Source organism: Galleria mellonella, unplaced genomic scaffold (genome assembly GCF_026898425.1).
Source record: "Galleria mellonella isolate WM207_F2 unplaced genomic scaffold, CSIRO_AGI_GalMel_v1 utg1267, whole genome shotgun sequence".
In the NCBI taxonomy this organism is placed as follows: Eukaryota; Metazoa; Arthropoda; class Insecta; order Lepidoptera; family Pyralidae; genus Galleria; species Galleria mellonella.
The window spans coordinates 500,187-527,414 of NW_026441987.1; the positions used below are offsets into that span (position 1 = coordinate 500,187).

Here is a 27,228-nt window from a genome sequence, read left to right on the forward strand (position 1 = left end):
GGCGCTTCTGCCTATAGGTGAGAACAGTATTCCATGTGGTCGGACTTGAGCTTTATACAATTGCAAGTTGTATTTCGACGGTGACACTGTGCGGACTTTACTTTTAAATTATGTATTGACGAATGACATTAATTAATATACCACAAAAGTCTATTTAAGTAGTTTTATTTTAATACGTGATAAATGTGGATATCTTACATCATCATCTAAATGTATTAGACTTGTTAGTGAGCTATCAGTCTGTGGTTCAATTGAAATTGTTTATGCCGTTAAAAATGGTTTGCGTACATTCGAAATAGAGCTGTCATTAATCAGTCTAATCGGAGGCGAGCGATTACATCAAAGATGGTTTTTAAATATAGTAACGCTCACTTATCAATTTCATATTGGTATTTAGATTTTTGCGTGTTACCACACAGACATAACTACGCATCAGGGTTGCCAGATGCGGATTTCAATTTTTATCTAAACGTCTAATACTTTTTCTCGGAATCGATACTCTTTTACAGGGCTTTTAGCATACTACAAAGTTGAACCTTTTTTTAATATGTTTTGCTATGTGGCTTAAAATGAATGACGATAAAAGGCCATTTCTCCTGTAAGTGGCCTGTTTTCATCCTCACCTATCATGTCTCCCTAGTACCCCGCCAGTGTATACCGATAGCGCAGGCGGTGTTATCATAACCATTCATCGACATTATCATTTCAGCAATTATTCGTCCACTGCTGGACACTGCTGGACATAAGCCTCCCCCCATAGACTGTCCCACTGACAGCCTATAGGCTGGAAGAGATCTTTTTCAAAGATAAGCCTTCCCTTGCTAACAAGTTGTTAAAGTGATCGCTATATGTATTGTTTAAGTGCAATAAAGAATATATTTATATAAAGAACGGTCCTGAGCCACCTGCATCCACTGACTCCCTGCAATGCATTTCTCCTGTTCCTACTTTCAGCTCATTTTACCCACTCCTTCTCTTATCCCATTTTCTATTTCACTATCTCCATATACCTTACAAGTATCAAGATTATCCAAAAAAAAAAAAAATACCCAAATTTTTCCAAACACATTTCACTTTTTTTTCTGAAAATTGTTTCAAGAACTTAATTTCTCCGAAATATAAAAAAAAAAAATTTACACAAAACCGAAAAAATACCCATTCTAGTGACTCTGCTACATAAAAAGCAATATATAGTATTATGTAAGAATTATATATTTTATTGTAGTACTAATATAAATATTATATAAAAGTGAATTTGTTTACTTCTTGATATCTAAATTTCACTGCCATATATTGTTAACGGGAAAATAATTTCACAATAATAAAGCTAGAAATTTGACGTTAGAAATTGGAATGTTGTATATAAATTATACAAATATATGTAAAGACGATATTAGAAGTAGGAAGTGACAGAGTACGAAGTTTTCTTTTGATAAAGTAACGTTGTTAGTAAGCTGTTTCTAAATTGTCACCCGTTGTGTTATTGTTATAAATAGACTAGGATATAAGAATGTAATATAAGTAGGTACTTTTGTTTTGTTAGGGAATACTGTTTTCCTAAGTCTAAGAGCCAGTTACGTTTCACTACTAGGATACAAAGCGTGAAGGAGTCTGAACTGTTTTTTATCTATTATTAATTTAATATTGTTTTAATTTTTAAATATTATTTAAAGGTTAATTTATACTATACTCTAATCCCCTTGTTTATAAAAACTAAAACATTCTACAAATCTATTTTAACTATTACACTGTTTTGTCACTTTTTTTAATTTGAAATTTATCTCAAAAGAAAGAGACAAAACAGTTCAATAACTAAACTGGGTTTATGAAAAGTTTAACTTTGTTATGAATAAGGGAGTAAGTTGGCATCAATTTCATTTTTTTTACAACACAGGGAGCAAACGAGCATGCGGCTGACCCGATGGTAAGTGACTACCGCTGCCCATGACCACCCACAACACCAACAGTATTGCAGGTGTGCTACCGGCCTTTTAAAAGGGAATATGCTCTTTTCTTGAAGGTTATGATGTCATATTGGTCCGAAAATACTGCTGCTGGAAGATGTTTCCAAAGAGTGGTTGTGCGTGGAAGAAAGTGCCTTGAAAAACGCACGGTGGAAGACCGCCACTCGTCCAGATGGTTGGTATGAAATTTTAGTTTATTGCGGGTTGTATGATGGTGAAAATCAGCAGTAGGTATCAATCCGAACAATTCCTCAGAGAACTCCCCATGATAAATTCGGTAGATGATGCACAGAGATGCAATATCTCTGCGCAGTTTCAGTGGGTCGAGTCGGACAGTAAGGCGCTGACTATTAATAATTCGAAGCGCCCGACTTCAAATGCGGTCTAACGGAAGGAGCTGATACTGTGGCGTTCCTGCCCATAGGTAAGAACAGTATTCCATATGCGGTCTGACTTGAGCTTAATACAATTTCAGGCGGTGTTCCGGCATGAAATACCGTCTCATTCTATTGAGCACTTCTAACTTTTTGGAAGCTTGATCTTTACTTTTTCTTCCAACCTCGATCTGATGGTATATATTGCTAGTAGTGGGATCGCTTGTTTCCATTATTAACAATCTCTTCTTTCCCTGTTTTTTAGATGTGGTAAATTATTGTATAGGTACAAATAGATTTCAGTTTAAATATGCAGTTTTTTTTATACGAAAAAAAAACGCTGCTTCAATTGTCACAACATTAAAATGATATCGACACAGATGTAAACCCTATCAATTGTAAAAGAATTATTAGAATCGGTTCAGAAATGCCTAATCTCATTGGAAGTCACTTATAATACGTGTCGATATCGTATTTTGCTTTTACGAATTGTTTTCCGCAATAACAATTTTTTGTGCTTACGAGAGTTAGAATAAAACTAGTAATTTTGGAATAAAAACAAACTTAAAACCAGTAAAGTAGTTAATTACTTTCTGAAATTACTAGAAATCGATCTGTTTTGTAAAGCATATTAAGCTTTAAAATATAAACAAGTAATTTCTTTGATCAATTTTGATATTTCAAACCATCAAAGACTTACTTACTTATTTAACGTATGTTTCTTTGGCGTTTGTTTCTCTCTTGAATATATTCTGCTAATATCGACGATCTATTATTTGTTTACTTTTTAGGGTTCCGAACCAAATTGGCACAAAGGAAACCTTAGTACCTATGCGGCTTTGTCCGTTCGTCCATTCGTCTGTTATAGTGCTATATCTCAATTACTACTAATGCTATTGGATTGAATTTGGAAAAGTTTTAGATGTTGTTGTAAACTAATTTTTATCGCAAATGAAATACTTGGAAAAGTATTTATAACTGAATCTTAATTTCTCGCCAGTTAGTACACTTAAATTAAGATCTTTAGAAAAGTAACATAAAAGTAGGAATACCTGTAACAATTACAAAATTCATTTAAAAATGTCGTTATACAGAAAAAAATACTATATAGAAAGTAGTCTCGTAGTAGAAAAAAAGATGCTTGAGGCATTCGAAATGTGAACATAAATGTATGGATTGGATAAGCTGATTAGAAAAAGTAACGAACAAGGAAGACTTTTAAAGGATAAATAAGAAAAGAACATTAATAGACCGAGAAATAACTACATGGGACTGATAAAGGAAACACTAGGTATCATGTACGGAGGTCAAAGATAAGGCCTGGAATAGAGTTGGCTGGAAGAAAATCTATGAATCAGTTGTCTCGATAAGAGGAAACTCTTAAATAAGAAGAGAGAATTTTGAACTAATAAACAGCCCTTTATATTACTAATAATTGCCCAGTTATCTTTGCAAACTTTCATATTTACATCATTGGTAGGAAGTAGAATATTAGGATTTAAGTACGCCGTATCAGTAGTAAGTATTATGATAAGATTATTTTACTCATTTGTTACTGGAATACTGAACGGAATTACATACTTCAATATCTAAATATTATGTAATAAACGTGACATCCTTTGTTAAGGACTAGCCAATATAAATATATATATATATATATATATATATATATATATATATATATATATATATATATATATATATATATATATATATATATATATATATTCATATATTTTTTAATTTTCACTATAATTTATAAATGTGAAAGTGTTTTTGTGGATTACCTCTTAGTGCTGTAACTACTTAACTAATCTTTATCAAATTTGGTATAAGTATATTATATGGGATGGAGAATAACATAGGACATTTCTTATCCTAGATTTTTTTATGCAACTTAGAATGTTATACAAGCTGACGGTGCACCTGATTGAAAGTGGTAAAGTGGTATAGTGCCCATGATACCCCCCATGCGTTGCCATTCTTGAGGACTGAGGTGTTATTCCTCTGTACCCTGTAAATTCACTGCCATATCCCACTCTTTAAACTGAAACACAGCCATGGAAACACAACTACTTTATGGTAGAAATACGAATGGAACAGAGGTACCCGAGCAAACGACTTTTGTACAATGTCTCTCTTTGATAAATATATATATGGTAGATATTGAATATATCCCGGTGGTGCAGACGAGATAGCATGTTGAAGCCGTGGTTTAATAAATTTATAAATTTATTTATTTGCTAGCTATATCACACGGCTTCACTCATGTGAATCAGTACATAAAATATTCCCGTGTATCAAATTTCATTCAAATTCGTTCAATAAATTTCGCGTGAAAGCGTAACATCCATTCATTCATCGATCCATTTATCGTTACAAACTTTCGCATTTATTATATTAATAGGATTCGTTTAGTATTTATTATATTTTGCATTTTTCAAACTGCGAAAGGATGAGAATCTCCATTTGGCTGTGTTTATATCATCATCATCATGTTGCTGGTGATCTGTAAGACAGGTTCTTAAATTATCGACACTGATCTCTTACAAAGATTGTTTTGAATTGTAACCTATGTAGTTCTAAGTTTTATTATGTTATTATTTTGTGAGAGTAATAAATAAAACTATGGTCAAATTATGGTCAAATTGTGATCATCATATCAGCCATTAACAGTTCATTGAACACAGGCCTTTCCATAACCCTTACTTGCCTCATACGACACCTACGGGAAAGGAAGGGGTAGCCCATTCTACGTAGGGACCAGTTGAATATGTTACACGATATTTTCGCCTTATTCTTTCTGAACATACTAAAAATTATCTTTGAAAATTTTTATAATTATTTTTGATCTAATTAAAACATAGGCAAGAAGATTTTTGAAAATAAAAATAGGTTAATATGTAAAATAATCGCATGGTCGGGGCATGGAATTGGCCACCCCTGACTTTCCCGTGGGTGTTGTAAGAGGTGACTAAAGTAAATTAATGGTAGGGAGATGAACAGCAGCGTTCCTTTTAAAACATTTTTAAAAGCCTAACTGGGAATCCCAACCCATCTACCAAACCCAGGAACTACTGGCAAAATTTCCTTCACGGAGAAAGCTTCAGCAATGGACAGTTAACGGCTAAAATGAAGTTGATGATAAATAAAATTACTGAATCTATACAGTAAGTATAGAGATTCAATGTAACACCTGAGTCCTCAGGAATGGCAACGCAGGAGGGGTATCATGGGCGAAATAGTATACTCTGTTATGTCCATGGTACTGCTCATGTCTATAGGCGACTGTTACCACTTTCCATCAGGTGGGCCGTCAGCTTGCTTGCCATTCTAAGTTGTATAAAAAAAAAAAAGAAATACAGTTGTCATTTCTATGGTTCCATATGAATCAATACTTAGGTATATAGTATAATACCTACGAGATAAAGCACTTAGCGTATTAGAATGTAAAACTTTAGCATTGTGGAGGTGCCTCGCTATATACCTAAATTACTATATGTTCTTAAAACTTTCAAACATTCTCTGTTTATTGAAGAACTTTTGCGAGTTGCTCTGTACTTGTACATCCCATTGTATTGCTTTATTTGTCTTGAACAGTATTTCCTTTACAGTGTTTTTCCAATGCTTTTTTTTTTAAATACGCTCAAGTGACAATAATTAAGATTGTTTTCCCCAAATAAAAACCGGCTTCAATTGTAGTAAAATTAGTTATTTTTTTTTAAAACTAAACTACTAAAACGATAAAATTTCTATGTGACCAATCCATTCAGATAAAGAAAGAATTTTCCAAATCGGTTTACAATTGATGGAGTTGTGAGGTAACAAACATAAAAAAAAATACAACGAATTGAAAATATCATATGCATATTTCCGAAGTCGATTGAAAATTTAAAAGCATGTTAAGGATATTCAGTGGCTAAATAACTCAGAAAATTATGATTGTTATTGGATGATTAGGGTGAAAAAGGAATGTTGCGTTGGTTTGGTCATTTAGAGAGGATGGATGAAAGAAGAATTACGAAAGAGATTTATCGAGCAAGAATGAACGGAGATGTCGGTAGGGGGCCGCCCTAGACGGACGCTGAAGAAGAGCCAAATTAAAAGTACACGTAACCGGCGAGCGTGTATGAAAAGATTGATGAATGTGGAAGAAGCGAAAGAGGTTTGTTTGAATCGAAGCATTTGGCGTTCCATTGTTTCTGCCTACCCTACTGGGAGACAGGCGTGACAGATATGTATGTATGTATGTATGATTGGGGATTAAGATCCTGAACACATGAAGGGTATTATGGGCATCACATTATGCTCTCAGTAATCTTCATGTCTAGAGGCGACGGTTACCACTTTTTATAGGGGGGAAAGGGATTGTTATGGAGTTTGACAGCTAAATTGCTAGCAATATGCCCTATTAGGTCGACCTCCACGTGGTTCTCCCTGGAAACTATCGTGAACAATTCTTGTTGAATTCGTCACGATGAGCTAACTGACCTGCTTCGTCCTCACTTATCATCCTTCACTGGTGCCCCGCCGGTGTATACCGATGGCGCGGGTGGGGTTGCCATTCCATTATCACCCATTAAAAAAAAACACTTTTTAAAAGGTGGGCCGTTAGCGTATTTACTATAAGTTTCATATGAAAAACATGAATTGTATCAGAAAAATAAATATAAGTGAGATAAGATGTCATAGGATGGATGCGGAACAATCCACTTTCACATATCAATAGATTGATAATGCTGTACTTACTAGTAGAGATTAGATGTATGAATACTTTCCTAAATGTACCTATAAAATATCGATTGGTGAATTATTATACTGTATTACATTGTAATAGAGTCGAAATTATGTACAAATAATTTGATACATTGATAGTACTTTTTTTTTTAACGGATGACAATGGAATGGTAACCCCGCCTGCGCTAACGGTATACACTGGCGGGGCACCAGTGATAGATGATAGGTGAGGATGAAAAAGCAGGTCAGTTAGCCCATTGTGATGAATACACTTGGAATTCGGCACGATGGTTTCCAGGGAAGACCGCGGGGTGGTCGACCTGTTAGGGTATATTATTAGCAATGGAACTGATAATCCGCAAAACTGACAAACCCTTCTCCCCCAACATTGATAGTACTGATGCTAGTTATAGTATATATATTGTTTAGATAGATAGATATTATAGGATACCTAAGCTATAATAAGCCGTGTGGTCCTGGCATAGAATAAGCCACCCCTTTCTTTCCTGTGGGTGTCGTAAGTGGCGACTACGGGAATTTAATGGACGAAGGATGGGCAGTAGCACCTCTCTTAAAATATATCAAAAGACCTAACTGCAGTTGCCAACCCGCTTGCCAAGCGTGGCAACTTCTGGCAAAACCTCCCCTTATGGTGGAGGCCTATGTTCAGCAGTGGACAGTTAGACTGATAGTATGGTGTAGCTATAACATTTATAGTTCAATTAGAGAATTTTTTAATTCGTGGCCTGTCAGGGGATCCAAAATTAAGAAAAGAATTTAACCCTCAGAACTTCCAATCCCAAATTAATTTTTGAAAAATTTAAGATTCATGAAATAAGATGAGTACGTTTTTTTATACAACTTAGATTGGCAAACAAGCTGATGGTTCACCTGATGGAAAGTGGTAACCGTCGCCTATAGACATGAGCAGTACCATGGACATAACACATTATACTGTTTCGCCCATGATACCCCCCATGCGTTGTCATTCCTGAGGCCTCAGGTGTTATTCCTCTGTACCCTGTAAATTCACGCCATATCCAACCCTTCAAACCAAAACACAGCCATGCAAACACAGCTGCTTCACGGTTGAAACACGAATGGGACAGAGGTACCCAAGCAATCGACTTTTGTACAGTCTCCCTCTAGTACGTCTTAGTTCTAAGGAAGGCTATGCTTAAGAGGTGCGAAAGAGGTTACAGTGTGTGTGTGTTGTGCTGCTTATTGTGTTGTTTATATCAACAGATGATAGTTACTACTTTCCATCAGGTGGCGCACCTGCTAGCCTGTTTGTCATTCTTGGAATGTCAAACAGGCCGACAGGTATCAGATCAAACATATAGACAGATTGACATAATTTCTAGAAAGTAGTTATTACCTACTTTTTTTTTTAAATATCTCTCCATGCCACAGATAACCTCTTGTTACAATATTAGCATATTACGAATAAAGGCACTTAGTATATTATAACTCCAAGATATATACAAAGGTAGGTAGAACCGCTTCTAGCTCAAGCAGTAATAAATCCTCTTAAAATATTATAATTTTATCATGAAGATTCTGTTACGAAGACGTTTGATCTTTGAGAGAATTATGTCGTCTCTTGTCCTTTAGTATGATTAAATGTAAAATATTAAAAGGATTAACCTACATTGCGGACGTTGTGGTAATTTGAGTACGACAAGGGAAGGCTTTGTTGGGCGTGTAAGACGCTCAAAGGAGCTAATAGATGTGACATTTTCACAAAACCCACTGTAGTTTTGCTTTGTCACTTGTAATTACTAACTTTCTTCATGAAAAGCTTGTAATTTAAAGTTTGACCGTTGTAATATTGTTTACTGGGGGGGAAAGGGATTGTTAGTAATGGAGACTGAGAATTCCATTGCTAGCAATATACCCAACCAGGCCGACCTCCTCGCGGTTCCCCCTGGAAACTATTATGGTTAATTCCTGATGAATTCATCATGTTGGGCTAAATGACCTGTTTTCATTCTCATCTATTACCCTTCACTGGTGCTCCGCAAGCGTATCCCGTTAGCGCAGGCGGGGTTATCATTCTGGTGGTCTACCATGAAATGAAATTCCGAATTTTCGGGCTCAATTTCGTGTTTTTGTTCGTACCGAAATCGAGCCAGTAAATGGAGCTTAACATTTCGTTCATCATAAATCCTATCCTAATAGTCCAAAGGAACGATATTTTAACATTTTTAATAATTTTAAACGGCATGTATTATGTAATTTTAATATCAAATTTCTGTTTCGTTCGTCTCCGAAATTTCGGAAATTATTTTATGGTAGACCTACTGGTTTCGGCCCGCCGGTATGGCCAGTAAAACTAACTAGTTACATTCATCCGGGCTCAATAAAACCCTGAACCAAGGGTCTCGCACGTCGCGAGTCAAAGTGAACCTTCAAATAAGTGAAAGTGTACTATTAGCTGTGTATAAAAGAAAATATTTAGTAAATAATTTTGGTGTGTCGGAAAAAGTTGTTTTTTTTTTATATTAAACAAGTGTCCCACACAGAAAAGATTTCAGTAACTATTTATAACAAACAGCCTAACAATATTTAAAAGGCCGGCAGCACACTTGCAATGCCGCTGGTGTTGTGGGTGATCATGGGCGGCGGTAGTCACTTACCATCAGGTGAGCCGCATGCTCGTTTGCCCCCTGCGTTGTAAAAAAAAATTGAAAATAAAACAATATTTATTTGAAATACACAAACGTTTGAGAGAATCTATATATAACACCAACTCTGTCAAAACCCCCTTATGGAGGAGGCCTGTGTTCAACAGTGAACAGTTAAGAGATGACATGATGATGGTGATGATCAACTTTGTCGATTCGAAAAAAAAGAATTCTTACTAATGTAATAAATGTAAAAGTGAATTTGTCTGTTTGTTATCATATAACGCCTTAACGGTTTAACTAATCATTGTAAAATTTGGTATATATAAGTACTACATGCAATGGAAAAGTATATAGGCTTTTTAGTGAACATATCCAAGTCATGCGAACAAAGTCGTAGGTCGTAGCTAGTAATATAATATTTTATTCTATAAAGAAAACAGGCCCTTCAATAGCGACAAATTTATAAAGGGCCGATACGGAAGCGAACCCTACCGATTGCAAAAAATTATTCATAAACGATCATAAATGATATATACGAAAGATATAGCATAACAAATATATATACCAGAGGGAGACTTTGTACAAAAGTCGATTGCTTGGATACCTCTGTCCCATTCGTGTTTCAACCGTGAAGCAGTTGTGTTTGCATAGCTGTGTTTCGGTTTGAATGGTGAGCGTGAATTTACTGGGTACAGAGGAATAACACCTGAGTCCTCAGGAATGGCAACGCATGGGGGGTATCATGGTCAAAACAGTATACTCTGTTATGTTCATGGTACTGCTTATGTCTATAGGCGACGGTTACCACTTTCCATCAGGTGGGCCGTCAGCTTGTTTGCCATTGTAAGTTGCATAAAAAACAATTATCGTCTGCTTGGGTGATTCTTTCGCTTATGTTTTGGTTTGAGCAGTAGATATGTAGTGAATTTACGATATTCAAGGTACAGAGTTGCCAGTGAAGATCTATGGAGCCGAAACATGTCCTACATGGTTGCTCGTATGTAAAAGTGTCAAAGTACTCAGCGAGTTATGGAGAGGGCTACTTTCAGAGTTTCTTTGCGTGACAGAATCTGAAAATCTGCAAAAGAACTAACGCAACCAACATAGCCTGAAGAATAAGTAAGCTGAAGTGGCAATGGGCTGGTTATATACCTTGAAGAACTGACAATCGATGTGGAAATAAGGCTCTTGAGTGACGATCGCGTACCTTTAAACGCAGTGTAGGATGACCCCTGACTATATGGAGCGACGACCTCAAATGCATTGCAGGGACTCAATGGATGCAGGTAGCTCAGGACCGTCCCTTATGGCAATCTATGGGGGAGACCTATATTCAGCAGCGGATATATAAGATGATGATAACAACATAGCTCCCGTGAATGGCAATGCATGACGGGTACCATGATTGACACAGTAATGTTGTGTAATTTCCATGGAACTGTTCATATTTCGTCATAGTCGTAGAATACTGACGGATCTGACAAATATATATATAGATCCGTCAGTATTCTACGACTACGACGATCTATTGATGATGGTTACCACTTTTTGTTAGTTTGTTCGCCATATTAAATTGCATATAAACAATAATGTATATTTTAAATGTATATAACATAAGCATTAAAATTTTAATTTTTAAATCAGCGATTAATGCTTTACAAATCGCAAATCCGGCCCCATATTATTGTCACTTATTGGCGGGAGCACCTAGATACCAGCTTGAACTCTTCGACTCAGTGCAACGACGAGCTATAAGAATTGTCCATGATCCCAGGCTTGCAAGCGGTATCGAACCCTTAAGTCTTAGGAGAGATTTTGCCTCACTCTGCGTGTTCTATCGCTTGTACAATGCATTGTGTTCAGAGGAATTATTCAATATGATGCTTACGGCCACTTTCTATCATCGTACGGCTCGCCATCGACAGGGAGTTCACCCTCATACCCTACAGCCTAAATGGTCGCGTACAACGCGGTTTCAGATATGTTTTCTCCCACGAGCACTCAGGTTATGGAATGAGCTCCCTGCTAAGGGTTTCCCAAGAGACTACAGCATGGGGTTCTTCAAAAGGGGGGTAAAGAGTTCTCTTCAGGGTCGGCAACGCACGCGTAATACCTCTGGTATTGCAGGCGTTCATAGGCTACGTTAACCGCTTACCATCAGGTGGGCCGTATGCTTGTTTGCTACCTCAGTGGTATAAAAAAATAAAAAAAAATTATATACTATTCAAATTTACCCTATTGTTGTGAATCTATCATATTGCATGTAATGTAACAGATACATATAATGGATTTGTCATGTTTTTCGTATACGCCTATATCTTTAACTTAAGATCCCTACAGGGTAGACAGAGATAAGCGAGTGCCAATGCCCTCTGTCTTGATAAGTCGACGTAATCTATAATTAAAGTAATAATCTAAATTGAATTTAATTGTAAATCATACAAAATGATATCATTATTATCATTTTGTACCTAACCAAAATATTACATATTAATATAATATTACGTAAAATATAATAATCTACCTAGTTCAGTTTTAGATATGTATTGTAAATTATATTCTTTCGATTGATATTATTTTTATTTTAAACTTTTGCTTTGTTTACATATAATACGAGCATAACACGTTGCAATTACAGGTAAATAATACCTACATACCATTTTTTTTAATCTATACATCGCCATTTACTCTCTGTTTAGCGTAACGGTTGATGGTTAGAGCCATTAGGCATTAAGTCCGCCCTCTAGACATATTTTAATGTGTGCAAAAGTATAAATAAATAGAAAAATATCTGATTTGGGGAAAAGGAATTGTTGGCAATGGGGACTAGTGCCCTCATTACTAGTAATATATCCTATTTTTTTAATGGGTGAAGATAGAATGCTAACCCCCTGCGCTGTTGGTATACGCTGGCGGGGCACCAGTGAAGGGTGACAGGTGAGGATGAGGGCAGGTCAGTTAGCCCTTCCTGACGAATTCAACTAGAATTAGCCACAGTGGTTTCCAGTGGATCTCCCACATAGAGATCGACCTGACAGCGTATATTGCTAGTAATGAGGCTATTTGACCCCATTACTAACAATCCCTTTCTCCTTAATATACCCTATTAGGTAGGACTCATCAGGTCGTCTTTCTTACGATTCCTCTGAAAATTATCGTGATTTATTCTTGATGTATTCGTTGTGATGGGTCAACTGACTTGCTTTCATCATCACCTATCCTTCACTGATCACCGGCCAGCGTATACAGATTGCGCAGGCGGGGTTACCATTCCCTTAAAATCTATTAGAAAAAACATACATAATTTTTATTGCTGACGTTTCGACATGGGCTGCACCGCGTCGCGGTTACAGCAAGACTGAAGTGAAAAGCGTTGTCTACTGGCAGACTGTGCAGTTTTTTCAGCTACCCTCACATTATTACTATTGTTGTTTATATCTGCCCTACACGCCGCACTCACGGTATATACGAGTACACTGCGTTTAAACACAACGATATTAATTTTTAGTAAATTTAAGCATCATAATATGTAATTATATAGTTACTTGCTTTGACCAGTGACTTCGTTTACATGTGTTGACCGGGATAAACAGTAGTCTGTCTTCTTTATTCCATGTATATAGTACATGTATATTTAATTTCATAACGATTAGTTGAGCTGTAAAGGCAATGAAAGTTAACAAACGAATTTATAACAGTCTTATTTATAATAATATAAAAAATAATTTTACTATTTCACAAATATCTATATTTATATAATGTGCATTCTGAAAGGTGTGATTGACGTTGTTATGATATGCATTTAATATTAGTATTGATATTATTCTTTTTCTTTGTTACAGGTTTATAGTGAAGTGACCAATATTGTTTCCACGTGAAAATTCGGAGTTGTACTTAGTGAAAATAGTGATGGGACGATACATGTGAAATGTTATATCGATAAAATGTGGTTGTTCTTCTTGTTCTTGTGTATTCTGAGTGTCGGTAACTGCCAGAATTGTAGAGGGGAAGAGAGAGTTAGGGAGTGCGAAAATGTGTGTGACAAGGACGGAAACTGTAAAATTAGGGCCGCATTGTTGCTGCCGAAGAATTCGGCGTATGTCGCGAATTTGTTTACGGTGAGTATTAAATTGTGTGTGTCGTAAACATGTAAGAATTAAATACAATGTGTCATTACTCATTTTCATACTTAGGAAGTTGTAAACGATTTAAAAGCCGACCTTCTACGAATCATAATAGGATTTGTTTTGCACAAGCCGCCGAATTCAATAAGCCTCTTGCACTGAGGGCATAATACGAATGGAGTAGTACATTTAAAACGGCAAGTTCTACAAAGCAAATCCTATTATAATTCGTGTACAGAAGGGTTTTTAGCTTCAAGGGACGGCACCACTTCGAACAAAATAAATGCTTATAAGAAATCGATACGATCAGTTTATTGAATTTAAAAATTATATTTAAATATAAGGAAGGTAGATTTTATATGATACCTATTGATATAAACATTTTAGATGGAAGTATATTAGTAATAGTTGTACAGCACTATGAATTTTCATTTATTTTATTGTATGAATAAATGAATGAGTATACTTTATTTGCATTATACAGTATAGGAAATAAGCAAGACAATTTATAAACACAACGATACAATTGTATAAGTACAGTAAAGACCGCCTTACTATATTATACTATACGTATTGTAGTATTGTAGTGATACTTTTAAGTGGTTCCATCGATTTTTTTCCGATTTCGTCAATATAAGGATAGTGCCGACTCTTAAATAACAGTGATTATTTTAAATACACAATCGGGACTTGACACGATGAAAAAATTGGCAGTCCTGTTATGACCACGACGTGGTGGAATCTACGTCGAAACGTCGGCAATTTGAAAAACCAGTATGTGTATTATACTAAAATAGGCCCAACGTAGCGTATTTAATTTCGTCTAAATGTGGGTTCAGAGTTCACATACAAATTATGTCGAAAAGTTTAGAGGGCATCGTAACAAATGATTTCGAAGGGGCCTAATAAGGAAAGGGTTTACGATTAACAAAAAACAACAAGTAGTTTAGTATTGACAGGATTATAAATTGAGGTGCTTGCGTCGTCTATCTCTACTTTATGTCTGTGGTTTTTCCCAAACTTTTCTAAGGTTCAAGTCTGTTCTGGGTTGCGCTCAATGAAGTTTAATGTTTATGGTATCCTAGTTTGTTATGTTTACAAAAGTTGCTTTTAAATATGTCATGATGTTTACTATGTTATATTGATAATATATTTATATTAATAATATAGCATACATATATTATTAATATAGTTTGTTAAGTCTTAATATGAATTATTTAATAGCAAATGAAGCATACATTCAACAAACCATAGTAATAACATCTCCATAAATCCTTTGTGTGTGTGTACTCGTATTAGAATTTTTTACTTAGATATTTTTTTTATTAGAGATAATATTTTGGAAATATTAAAAAATCGAATTTGTAAATAGCTAAATTTTCAATCACTTTCCAATTACACACAACTGCCCTCTCTACATCGATGAATAGCACGTTTACTCTTGAATGTAATAGCAGTGTAATCCAATGACATTTTTGCCTATGCCTATGATAGATAGATAGATAGATACTATTTATTGTTTCTTCCAAAAGATTACAATAGTAAATTTATTATAAATATAAATAATTACAAGAAATAATCACAATGAGAAAACAATGGGCGACTTTATCGCTAAGAGCGATCTCTTGAGCGAGCGCGAAGAGCGATCTATGACATTTTTATACTGCACTCATGAAATAAAAATTAGAAATTAGTTTAGATTTGGAATCGATTTGCAATAGTTTGTATTGGTAAATTATACTGATGTCCATATATCAGAACAATATGAAATCATCATGTCGCTAATGTTGTGTTCCAATAGATTGATATTGGAATTGAGTGCGAAACGTCTCAATTGAAATATCAATCTATTGGAATTTATTTCAAGAGTAACCCCACTGGTCTATTTATGTATTTGTTTATTAGTTTTTATTGGCGACTTCGTTTTCATGATTGAGATAAAAAATGTCAATGTCTTTGGCCATTTGAAATGGTACGTATTTGCCAAAATTCATGTCGTTTGATTGAGCTGTTAAAAAGCTAAGAAGTAATAGACAAACATTCATATTTACAATAAACAAAATTTTATTTATAGAACATTGACTGACATTAAAACAACAAAACCTCTGTTCAGCAGGAGATTACAGTTAAGAAGGAATTTTGAAAATTCATTTCTTAAATTACAATTCAATTGAAATATAAATGGGAATCTGTCAATTTTGAATTTAGAAATTTAATTTATCTGTTATCTTGTAATAATAATAAGTGCCATTAGACATATATTTCATATATCTATAGCTTTTATACATATATTTCGCTTCTTTTGTTTGGAAAAGGCAGATTTATAAACCTAATATTCTTCTTTTCTCATCTTCTCTTTAAATTTCTCTTCACCGGTTATTCTGTTTGAGTCATAGATTGTTTTTTTTTTACTTCTTTTATTGTATTTATTATTTCTTTACTTGGTGCAATAAAGTGTAAAATAAAAGACATAACATAAAAATAAATATATTTATGTTATGTCTTTTATGTATATATAAGCGAAATATATGCTAATATTTTGTTAACATGAGTGTTTTTTAGATATGCTTATTACATCAAATAACTACCGTCTCTTCCCCTTTACCCAAAGGTGGTCTGGAAAAGATTGCTTTAGCGATAAGACCGCCTATTGTACTTTATTATTATATACCCTTTTTTAAGTACCTTATACTGTAGTCTCTAGGGAAAACCTCGATAGGGAGCTCATTCCACAGCCTAAGCGTTCCCGGAAGAAAATTTCTCTGAAACCGCACTGTACGTGACTATTTAGGTTCAAGCATGTGAGAATAAATTCTCTGTCGATAGCCAGCGGTGATAAAAGGTGTCTAAGCATCATTTCAAACAATTCCTTAGAATTCTATATAAATTAAATATAACACTCTCTCTCTCTCTTTTCAGTCGTACGTACGCACGCGCACGCGCGCGCACGCGCACGCGCACGCACGCGCACACGTACACGCACGCGCACGCGCACGCGCACGCACACGCACGCACACCCACACGCACACGCACACGCACACGCACACGCACACGCACACGCACACGCACACGCACACAAACATAATATGTATATTAAATTTATTGAGTATTTGTATTATTCTTTAAGTAGTGCAATAAAGAGTTAATGAATAAATAAATTACACCAAATTATATCCTAGTTGCGTGTATTATGAGGAATCGGGAAATGAATAATCTGGGAGCGCGATCCATGTAACCTTGACCCGACCTTATTCGGAAAAGGTCTTTTTTACCTTAATTGGATTATTGGATTAATGTTCACAGGTGGGAACGGTGATAGAGCTGGCAATGCAGCATCAAGCGGTCAAAGAGGCTTTCCCCGCCGGCCTCAGTTTCGAATGGACGACCTATGACGTCACGGACTGCGACGCCGCGTACGCGGTCATATCGGCTATAGATGCATACAATGACTGCGCCCATGTGTTCTTTGGCCCTGCATGTGATTTTGCACTTGGTAAGTATTTATTATATTTTTATTATTACCATCATCATCATCATTTCAGCCATTATCCGTCCACTGTTGGACATAGGCCTTCTTCATAAGCAGTTTTTCCAATAGTTGCCACGCTTCGCAGACGGGTTGGTAATCGCAGTTAGGCTGTAGTGATGTCTTATGTCGCTGCTGTCCATCCCTTGGCCATTAAGTTTTCTTAGTCGCCTCGTACGACACCCACAGGAAAGGAAGGAGTGGCCCATTCTATACCGGACGACATAGTGTTTAATCGGTGAAATAATTTGTTATGGCCGTTTTCGATTTCAGCAATGGCAAATACTAGATATTGGACTTTACCCTTTTGTTTATGACAATTTTTATTTATCTGTATTATTAAATATATAGACAGTGATAAATATAAACTAAAATGTTAAGAATAACCCACTTGTTCATAAAAACAACTTTAAACGTCTAATAAACCTATTTTGGCCACTGAAGTGTTTTATCTTCTTCTTTTATTATAAAATCTCAATTTGAAAGACAGTGACAAAAGACTGTAGTAGTTGAAATAGGTTTGTTGAAGGTTTATGTTTGCCTCGTGTTTTATATGTGACAATTTTATATCGGTCATAATAAAGGCCATAAAACTGCATGCTACAACGCACACGTGTTGTGAAAAAACATGGCTCTTGAGGGGAAGGAATTGTTAGTCATATTATATTAGTTAGTTTCTGTTAGTTATATATCCTGGTAACTCGATCTAACTGCGGTCATCCTTTGAAACTATAGTGGTTTCCCAATGAATTTATCAAGATACTCCAAATGAATAGCTTTTATTCTCACCTATTACAACTCACTGGTGTCTCGTTTGCGTATACCGATAGTTCACGAGGAGCTACCATTCCATTATCATCTATTAAAAAAAAATATTCACACAAAGAGAAAATATTGTCGCCAACAAAATGTCCGTCATTAGCGCAGACTTTTTAAGCAGCTTTATTTGAACGACTGTGATTTCCTTTGAAGTTATAAGGTACAGAGACGGAACTACTTATTCTTCAGGAATGCCAGTGCATGAATCATGGACCTCTCTATAATGTTCAAGATGCTATTTGTGTCTTAGACGATGGATACCATTTTAAATCAAGTTAACTGTCAGATTGTTTGCCATAATAGTAAGAACATATTTTAACTTGGTTCACGAAGTGACCAAAGTGTGGGGGGTTACATCCTTAGCATTTATCCTGATCGTTCTGTCGGTGATCGATCTTATCCCAAACTGTCTGGAACAATACCTAACGCGGTTGGGATTCTAAGAAGGCTCACTCCCGGGAAAGATGCAGAAAGCGGTTCTCTTAAATACTGCCCGTATTTTACGTCAGTTTTTCTCCTTGGGGCTCAGAAGCCTAGCCAAGAATACTTGTACTGGTTTTGTTTTTGGTTTGCGGTACAGTATTTAAGGCATCCCATCCTCGCTATTGGATACGGGTGACGGAATGCCTATACAAGAGGGTATATGATGGGCGCAATTTAGACGCAATATTTGAGAAGAATTAGAAAGGTAAATAAATGGCTAGATACTGCAATAAATGAGTATGTGGTCGGCCTCCGAACTGGCGACCTTTGCTGTCTACCGGCCCCCATACGGGGAGGTTAGTTTGCCATCTTCTCTCCTTAAGAGGGCAGATGTGAATGAAAAAATTTAGGAAATACAATCTAAATACCTAGACTTTCTCAAAATGTAACACCACGTTCGTTTACATTTCATAGGAAACGCTCTAATGTACAGAGTTGTCAGAGATGGATAGCTGTCTAAATCTAAAAGCAAATTTAAAGCCCTTATCTACATCAATCTCTCTGTCATACTAAATCCTAACGAATCCAGCTAAACTGCTACACGCAAATAGAACACATATAATCAAACATACATATATATATGAATCTAAAATTTCAATTCCATAGTCTTCGCTTTCTCATAACTGTAGCTTGTGAAGGTGTGGTAACGTAATTTTCTATCAATTGTCAAAAATAATTTAACAATTTTTAATATTTCTGATTGATTATTTAAAAAGTGCTCGGCTGGTGAACGAAAATGTTAATTTTAGAACACATTCCATATAAATCTATCACTAAAACTTTACACTTATAACTTCGCTTCGGGATTTTTCAAATGCATTTTGGCAATTAAAATACAAATGTCAGTGACAATTTAATAAGAATGTTAATCATGCAGATTTACCTTTTAGTTCACTAATAGAGAACTTTTTTAATAATTAGTCAGAAACAACAAAAATTGTTAAATTGTTTTTAAAAGTTTTCAGGTCATTGCGACGTTGTTATACTTATTATAATTTTGTAAATAAATCTTTTATCGTCTTTTCGCTATGTGCTATTTCGATTTCGTTGTCAATTTTAAACAGATTTCCTCGAGAACTTGATAATTTTTGAATTAATATTATTTTTAAAATTTAAATTAATTTTTTATTCTTTGTTAAACCCTATTACTAATAATCCTTTTCCCCCCAAAGTTACAAAATTAGCGCTTTTATACAAAAAAACTCTTCCGCTTTCATTATATTGGTATAGATAAGTATTCGTAATATCTAGTTAAACTTCTTTCTGATATTCTAACATAATATGCATTTATATTAGAATTTTAATGTCTGCATTACGCAGCTATAGAGTTGAGTGGTACAAACCTCGTTAGGTGGTAAGTCTACCATATGAATATTTATATATTCCTACTGCAATGTATTGTATGAAGATTAAACATTTAAAAGAGCTATATTTTATTTTGCAAACTTATTGAATTATTGATTGATGATCAGCGCCTTACTGTCCGACTCGACCCACTGAAACTGCGTAGAGATATTTCATTTCTGTGCATCTTCTACCGAATTTATCATGGGGAATGCTCTGAGGAATTGTTTGGAAAATTAATATTTGCTGCAAATTTTTGCTATTTTACAACCCGCCACAAATTAAAATTCCATCCTAACCATCTGGATGAGTGGCGGTCTTCCACTGTGCGTTTTTCAAGGTTCTTTCAACCACTCTTTGGAATCAACTTCCAGCAGCAGTTTTTGCTTATCGATACGATACGAACCTTCAAGAAAAGAGCATATTCCTTTTTAAAAGGCCGGCAGTATTACATTTGGTGTCGTGGGTGATCATGGGCAACGGTAGTCACTTACCATCAGGTGAGCTGCTTGCTCGTTTGCTCCTTGTGTTATAAAAACAAAACTTATACTCTTTTTAACTACGCTTATGTATGTTTAGATATATTTATATATCTAGATCTTTATCAACTTACGGTGTTTGTCGTTTATGGAACTGGACAACTGGAATTTAATTATCTTACTATGTCTTTTCCAAAAAATGTTTCAAAGACAAACACAGTAATGTCATTAGATTCTCGTTGATCATTTACATATAAATGAAAGAGTTTACACAATAATTTCAATAACGTAATTTGTTGAGTTGTATAGGTTTTCCCTAAAGAGTACAGCATGAGATATAAAGGGCGTAATGAGGTTTTTTAAGGGTCGACAGACATTGCACGCGTGCCATTCCTGGTTACAGGCGTCCATAGGCTACGGTGATCCCATTTACTATCAGATGGGCCGTATGCTTGTATTTTTTATATAACTTAGAACGTTTGTCATCATAGCAGTATAAAAAAATATAGTATTGTATGGTATATTAGAAACACTTAAATCTTAACGCACAACCACTCTTTGCAATTTCTAGCAGCAGTGTTTCTGAACCGATACGACATGATAACTTTCAAGAAAGGAGTATATTCCTTCTTAAAAGGCCCGTAGCACACCTGATCATGGGCGGCGGTAGTCACTTACCATCACTTATTATCACTGTTTCTATCTATCTATCTTCAGGTTACACAATTAATTATTAGTTGCGAATTGTTTTTACAAGGTGTCAGTGTTACTACAATTAATCACTTACAGTAAAAATAGTCACTACAAAAACTAAACGATATCACTGGTCTATAGAATAATATATAGAAAATAGGTTATCTATACCCGTTTGACAATTTCAAACTTTCGCACTATATTATGACAAACAAGTTACCTTCGCCCGTTTTACTCGTAGTTTCTCTATTAATAGAAACTCTGTATTCTTCCTTTCAAAGAAAGTTATATAAAAATATGTTCACAAAAAAGTTATAACTACAAAAAAAAGTATATTTTCTTTATAGATGAAAGTACCCGTAATACGATAGCTGAAACCACATTGGCTGAATAATAATAGCCATTGATTTGTGATACTAAAGTGCTCTATTATCGACTACTGGTGTGCCAAGTCGGTGTTTTTTGTATTCGAGTATTTTGGTAATCGTTAAAAAGCAAACAAATCGTAACTCGAATTTGAGGTCTCGAACAATGATCTATTCGAGTAATTGTACAGGTAATCGAATACTTTGTCAGACACGAGTACTATTTAAATTGATTTCTAAAGTTTACTTTTATAAAGATAATAAATATTTAGTAATCTAATAATTTTTTTATACTGTTATGGTGGCAAACAAAAGGTACCCTCTAGCTACAATAAGCATTAGCGTACTGCGGTATTCTAGCTGCTTAGAATTGTAATTTGTCTTTTTAATTTAAAACATCCAGTGTTAATGCTCGTACCCGTGGAAAACTTTAAGATTCGCAGCAGCAATTTTCTCCTTTATTTTATATATTCTTTTATATTTGAATAGCGTTCAAGTTTAAATTTGAATACACCGTTTTTGTAGCTGACAGAAACTTATTCCGAGATACAGTCTTATGTTCAAAGAACTATATCCAATAAAATAATAACAGATAGTATTAATAATTTTTAGCCATGTGGTTTTGACCAACAAGCAGCAGTTCAGCAACCTCTTCCTTTCTCGTCGGTGTCGTAAGAGGCGACTAAGGGAACCTAATGTTAAAGAGATAGACAGCAGCGTCCCTTAAACATTACCAAAGTCCAACTATGGTTGTCAAAACGACTACCAAGCGTGGCAGCTCAGTATTTCTTTATAAAGGAAGGGTTTTGCACCGGGCAAAACCCTAGGGAGGTCTATGTTTAACAGTGAACAGTTAATGGCTTATATGATGATGATGAGGAAATAATTTAAACCATTTATAAAGTTTATAAAGGAAACACGACCTTCGAACTTGAGATAACTTAATTATTAATGTTGTGAACTAACAGGAGCACAGAGTACCTAATAGTTACTCCGTTAGGATTCTGTTATTACATTGACAAATTACAGAAATATTAATTAATATCAAGACCTCATTTTCTATTCTCTAGGTTGTAGATCCTGTTAGTACCATAGTTAGTACCAGGCTAAGCTACCATAGTAGTATTAAAAAAACAAGAGATAACGGCACCCAAGTTGTATCGATTTTATCTCCGAATTTTATTTATATAGATGCTCGTATGTTTTTTATACAAGAAACTTGTATATTGAAAAATGTTTTGAGATAACAAAGTTATTCTCTTAGGCGGCGACTTTTCAAATCTTTTACATACTCGTATATCCCTTGTGTCAAAGTTTTTTTTTGCATGTGAATAATCTTCACCAAGTTTCGATTAACCACGAAGCGGGTGGAATGGGAAACAAGCTAGTTTTTACACTCGACTTCATTCGCGCGATCGAAATTATAAGGCTCGTTTGTATTTATAACGGAATTCAGTAAACTCACTACATTTGTCGTTTCTAACAATTGTTGTGAGCAGCATTTCGTTTCTTAAAAAAAAACCGACTTATTGTTTTATTTATAATGTTAGTAAGGATCAATTAAGATTTAATTTTTAAATGTATTTCAATGGTATTTTTTTAAAGTTATGTTCATTTCTAACGAGACATCGTTGAAAAATTGTAATTCCTAATACGGAATAAGGCTCTATGCGAGACGAGAAGCTGTGCAAAATGCCGTAGTGCAAAACGCTGTACGCCCCTTAAAGAAGATTTCCGGATGAACTTGAAACAATTGTCGATAAAGACAAACAGTAAGTTTAATTCCCGTTACATTACCGTTTACATCAACATGGAAGTAGGTAAAGTCTATTTAGGTTTACTAGCTTTGTTTCTAATCTTTTTATCTAAAATTACCATAAGATTTTATATTGTAGCTGCAAATAATGATATTTAAGTATGTGCAAATTTATTAATTTATCAAAAACGAAAAGTTTACAAAAATTTTATTAAATTTTTGTAATGTTTTTATTTTTTATTTGCCTTATAATTAAATTTATACAACGTATCTGTATTACGGCATTTTTTACGAATATTACGTAGAATGTGATGTTTTTTTAGACTAATAAAAAAAATTAAAAGCAATTTATGCTTGAGACCAAATTGAGAGGATTTTTATTAATATTTAATATATATACACGTGAGTCAAAATTAATTTTTTTTTTAATAAATAACCATTGTATTATCTATTAATTTTGTATATATAGTTATATAATGGTAAGTTTTGAAGAAATTACGATTTTTGTTTATAGTTCTCAAAAATGCAATGGAATACAGATACCATTGGCGTCACAGTGTATTTTCTGGTATTATCATGTGTTCATGCTTGTAGACGATGGGTTTGACTTTGACTTTTTATTAACGTTATGACTTTATATTAACTTTAAGTGGGTGACCTTGTTTGCTATTATAAGCCTGACTACAGATATCGAGTTTTCGCGTCAGCTTCCCCGATTCGATTATAGAATCAAGGAGTTCGAAGGATCCATACAATAGAATATAGTGCATCGCATCTGCATTATTGCAACCGTTCAATTTGAAAGAGAAGGGGAATTAGTAGCCTCATTATTAGCAACCTGTCATGTTGACCTCTTCACGGTTTCTCCAGGAAACCGTCGTGTTCAATTCCAAGTGAATACATCACGATGGGCTAACTCTTGGACTGACCCGTCTTTTCATCATCACCTATCTTCCCTCACTGGTGTCCCGTTAGTGTATACCTTGAGTGCAGGCGTGGTTACCATTCCATTATCATCCATTTAAAAAGCCCGTTCAGTTTAGAAACCTAACGACCAGACAGATTAGCGACGGGTGTAAATTGCATAAAATGATCTAAAGAGTATTTCACAATTTTATTGTAATAGAGTTAGTAGTAAAGTATTTTTTTTAAATTAATTTTTTCTGTAACTCATGAAATGCTCACAATATTAGTACATACAAGAACTATATCAATAAAGTCATTGTGAAAATCAGTTCACAATTAATTGCAGATATCTCGAAGCTTTTTACATTAACTACACTAAAAAATACACTTCAGTTAACGTACAACCCGCCATAAACTAAAATTTCATCCCAACCATCTGGACGAGTGGCGGTCCTCCACCGTGCGTTTTTCAAGGCATTTTCTCCCACGCACAACCACTCTTTGGAATCAACTTCCAGCAGCAGTATTTCCGAACCGATACGACAACATAACCTTCAAGAAAAGAGCATATTCCTTTTTAAAAGGCCGGCAGCACACCTGCAATGCCGTAGGTGTTGTGGGTGATCATGAGCGGCGGTAGTCACTTACCATCAGGTGAGCCGCATGCTCGTTTGCTCCCTGTGTTGTAAAAAAAGGTACTCTACTTTCTTAAACCGGTTAAAAATAAATCATTGTAATTGTATGCAATTGAAGATGATATCAGCAACATGTTTTTCTCTTCCATTCTTTTGTATTCACAGTCATTTTTGCGTACACCATTTTGGCTATATTAGCTTGTAAATGACATACAGTAATTAAAACAAAATACTGTCTACCGAGAGAGAGATTGGTTACATATAAATCACAGATTATTAGATAGATAGATTTAATTATTTGCTGACCATACATTAATAAATATACACAATGGTTTGTTTTGGTGTTAACGAATGGACTAGGACTGCTTAGATAAATGAGAAGCAGTAAACGAATCAATTTATCGAAGCATACAACAAGTTATATTGGATATAAATATACGCTTGCCTGTTTTCTGTGATAAATAGCGGTTAAGGTTCGAGTCTGTAAGGGTTCAGGGGTGTGATCTATTTACACGAGTTCCCAAATAGGATGTATTCTTTTTAAATTCATTGTTTATGCTGTGACCTTTTGATGTAGCTTTATTATGTCTATGGTATGATGTTATTTATACCATATTTATATCATTATGATCATCATAGCAGCCATTTTTCTATCCATCGCTGATCATAGGTCTCCTCCATAGATTGTTATAAAAAGGAGACCGTTCCTTACGGCTGTTTACCATTGGGAGGAATTTGTTAGTAGTTACCACGCTTGGCAAACGTAGTTTGGCTTTTGGTGGTGTTATTTAAGTTCCATTAGTCGCCTCTTACGACACCCAGGGGAATGGAAATGGTGGCCCATTCTATGCTGGGATTACACGACAATGGATATTTATTTATAAGAAGTAAAACTTGGATAGATTACGTGAAAGATGTATATATGTCATATAAAAGTGGAATGAGATCTGTGAAAGTGGAAGACATACATAAATAAATAGGACAGTTGCAGTTGAAGCAAGTAATATTATAAACAGATATATCTCATACAATACAAGATTTAAAGGACTGTGAACTAGATAAAGTAAATAATTACACTTCAGTGGGTATTCAGAGAATTTGAAACCGAAGAAACCCTTCCATTCAAAAAGCATTTCGAGGAATAACCAAATTTACATTCATGACATTATTACTAGTACCTTATATATTTCCATTTTGAATACCACTAATAAATTTAATGTAATACCTACCTTCATAAAGACACCTTTAATTAACTTAATTCCCTTTAATCCTTCCTAATATTATAAATGTAAACCTGCAACACCGTAAAAGCTAAGTCGCAAATTCTAAGTCAATGTTGATAATGTTTTTGCTGTCGATAGGGCTAGAGTTAGGGTCGTGTTGATCTTATGTAACAATTCAGCAACCAAGAGAAATTCTGTTGGTTGCTGAACATAATTTAAATTATACGATTCTAGATTCCAAATTTAAAACTAATTTTTTCACGAAAAATGTATTTCTATTGGTGCATCTAACAACGAATAAATCGTTTTTAAAATAAGAATAATTAGATGCGCTTGGCAGGCAGGTTGGCAACCGCAGTTTGGCTTTTAGTGATGTTTTAAAAGAAACGCTGTTGCTCATCTCTCCACCATAAGCTCTTTTAGTTGCCTCTTACAACACCCACGGGAAAGGACGGAGTGGCCTATTTTATACCGGAACCTACGCGGCTTATTCATTTCAAATATACTCTACAGCAGTAATAGTTGATAAATACTTCTAACTCTTTCATTAGGAATTACAATCGTGAACATGTTTATTTTTTTTTATTAATTTTGTCATGACTGACGTCGCTGTTTTTCTGCGGATAAAAATCCACTTGTATTATTTGGGGTCGGTAAAGATCGGCACATGTTTTTGCCAGCTGTCAAATATTTCGATGGCGTATTCAGAGGAAAATGTGAGACTGCACTAGTTACGTGCCGAGTAAAGCTCACTCGAGTGGTGGTTTGAATGGATACTCAAATACTCAACATATAGAATTTGGATACACGATATGTTACACTGGTTTTGGGTAATTGTGGTACTCGAATTATAGTCGCATGTTAATCGTAATTTTTTATGTTTCTGTCTCATCGTTTCATTGCTTTTAAATTATTGATTGATCATTTATTATTGCCATTAAAATAACATTTAAAAATGAATTGTAAAATTACTTAAGTTTGAAGGAATACTCGAATAATTGCATAGGTTCTCGAGTATTTGTCCGAGTTCACAGACTCGAGTCAGGTTTCGATTCTTTTTTTAAACGAGTACCAAAATACTCGAATATCAAAAATGGTAGTCTCGGTACATCAGTACACACACGGTCACACTATCGATCTTACATTTTCCTTTCACCGTGTTTCGGTTTG

The 27,228-nt window shown here is 34.9% G+C and overlaps 1 protein-coding gene across 5 annotated transcripts in view; it reads left to right on the top strand.

The window, feature by feature from the left end:
* LOC113512279 (atrial natriuretic peptide receptor 1) overlaps nt 1–27,228 on the top strand; it is a 369,824-nt gene that overhangs the window by 39,249 nt on the left and 303,347 nt on the right. For 4 of the 5 annotated variants that reach the window (XM_052900317.1, XM_052900303.1, XM_052900323.1 and 1 more), the window contains exons 2-3: nt 13,548–13,823; nt 17,133–17,322. In XM_052900317.1, coding sequence (XP_052756277.1) covers nt 13,650–13,823; nt 17,133–17,322 — 364 coding nt within the window. In that variant the 5' untranslated portion in view covers nt 13,548–13,649. Of the gene's footprint in view, nt 1–2,286; nt 2,389–13,547; nt 13,824–17,132; nt 17,323–27,228 lie in introns of those variants that run through there. The other variant, XM_052900312.1, reaches the window with a different exon arrangement.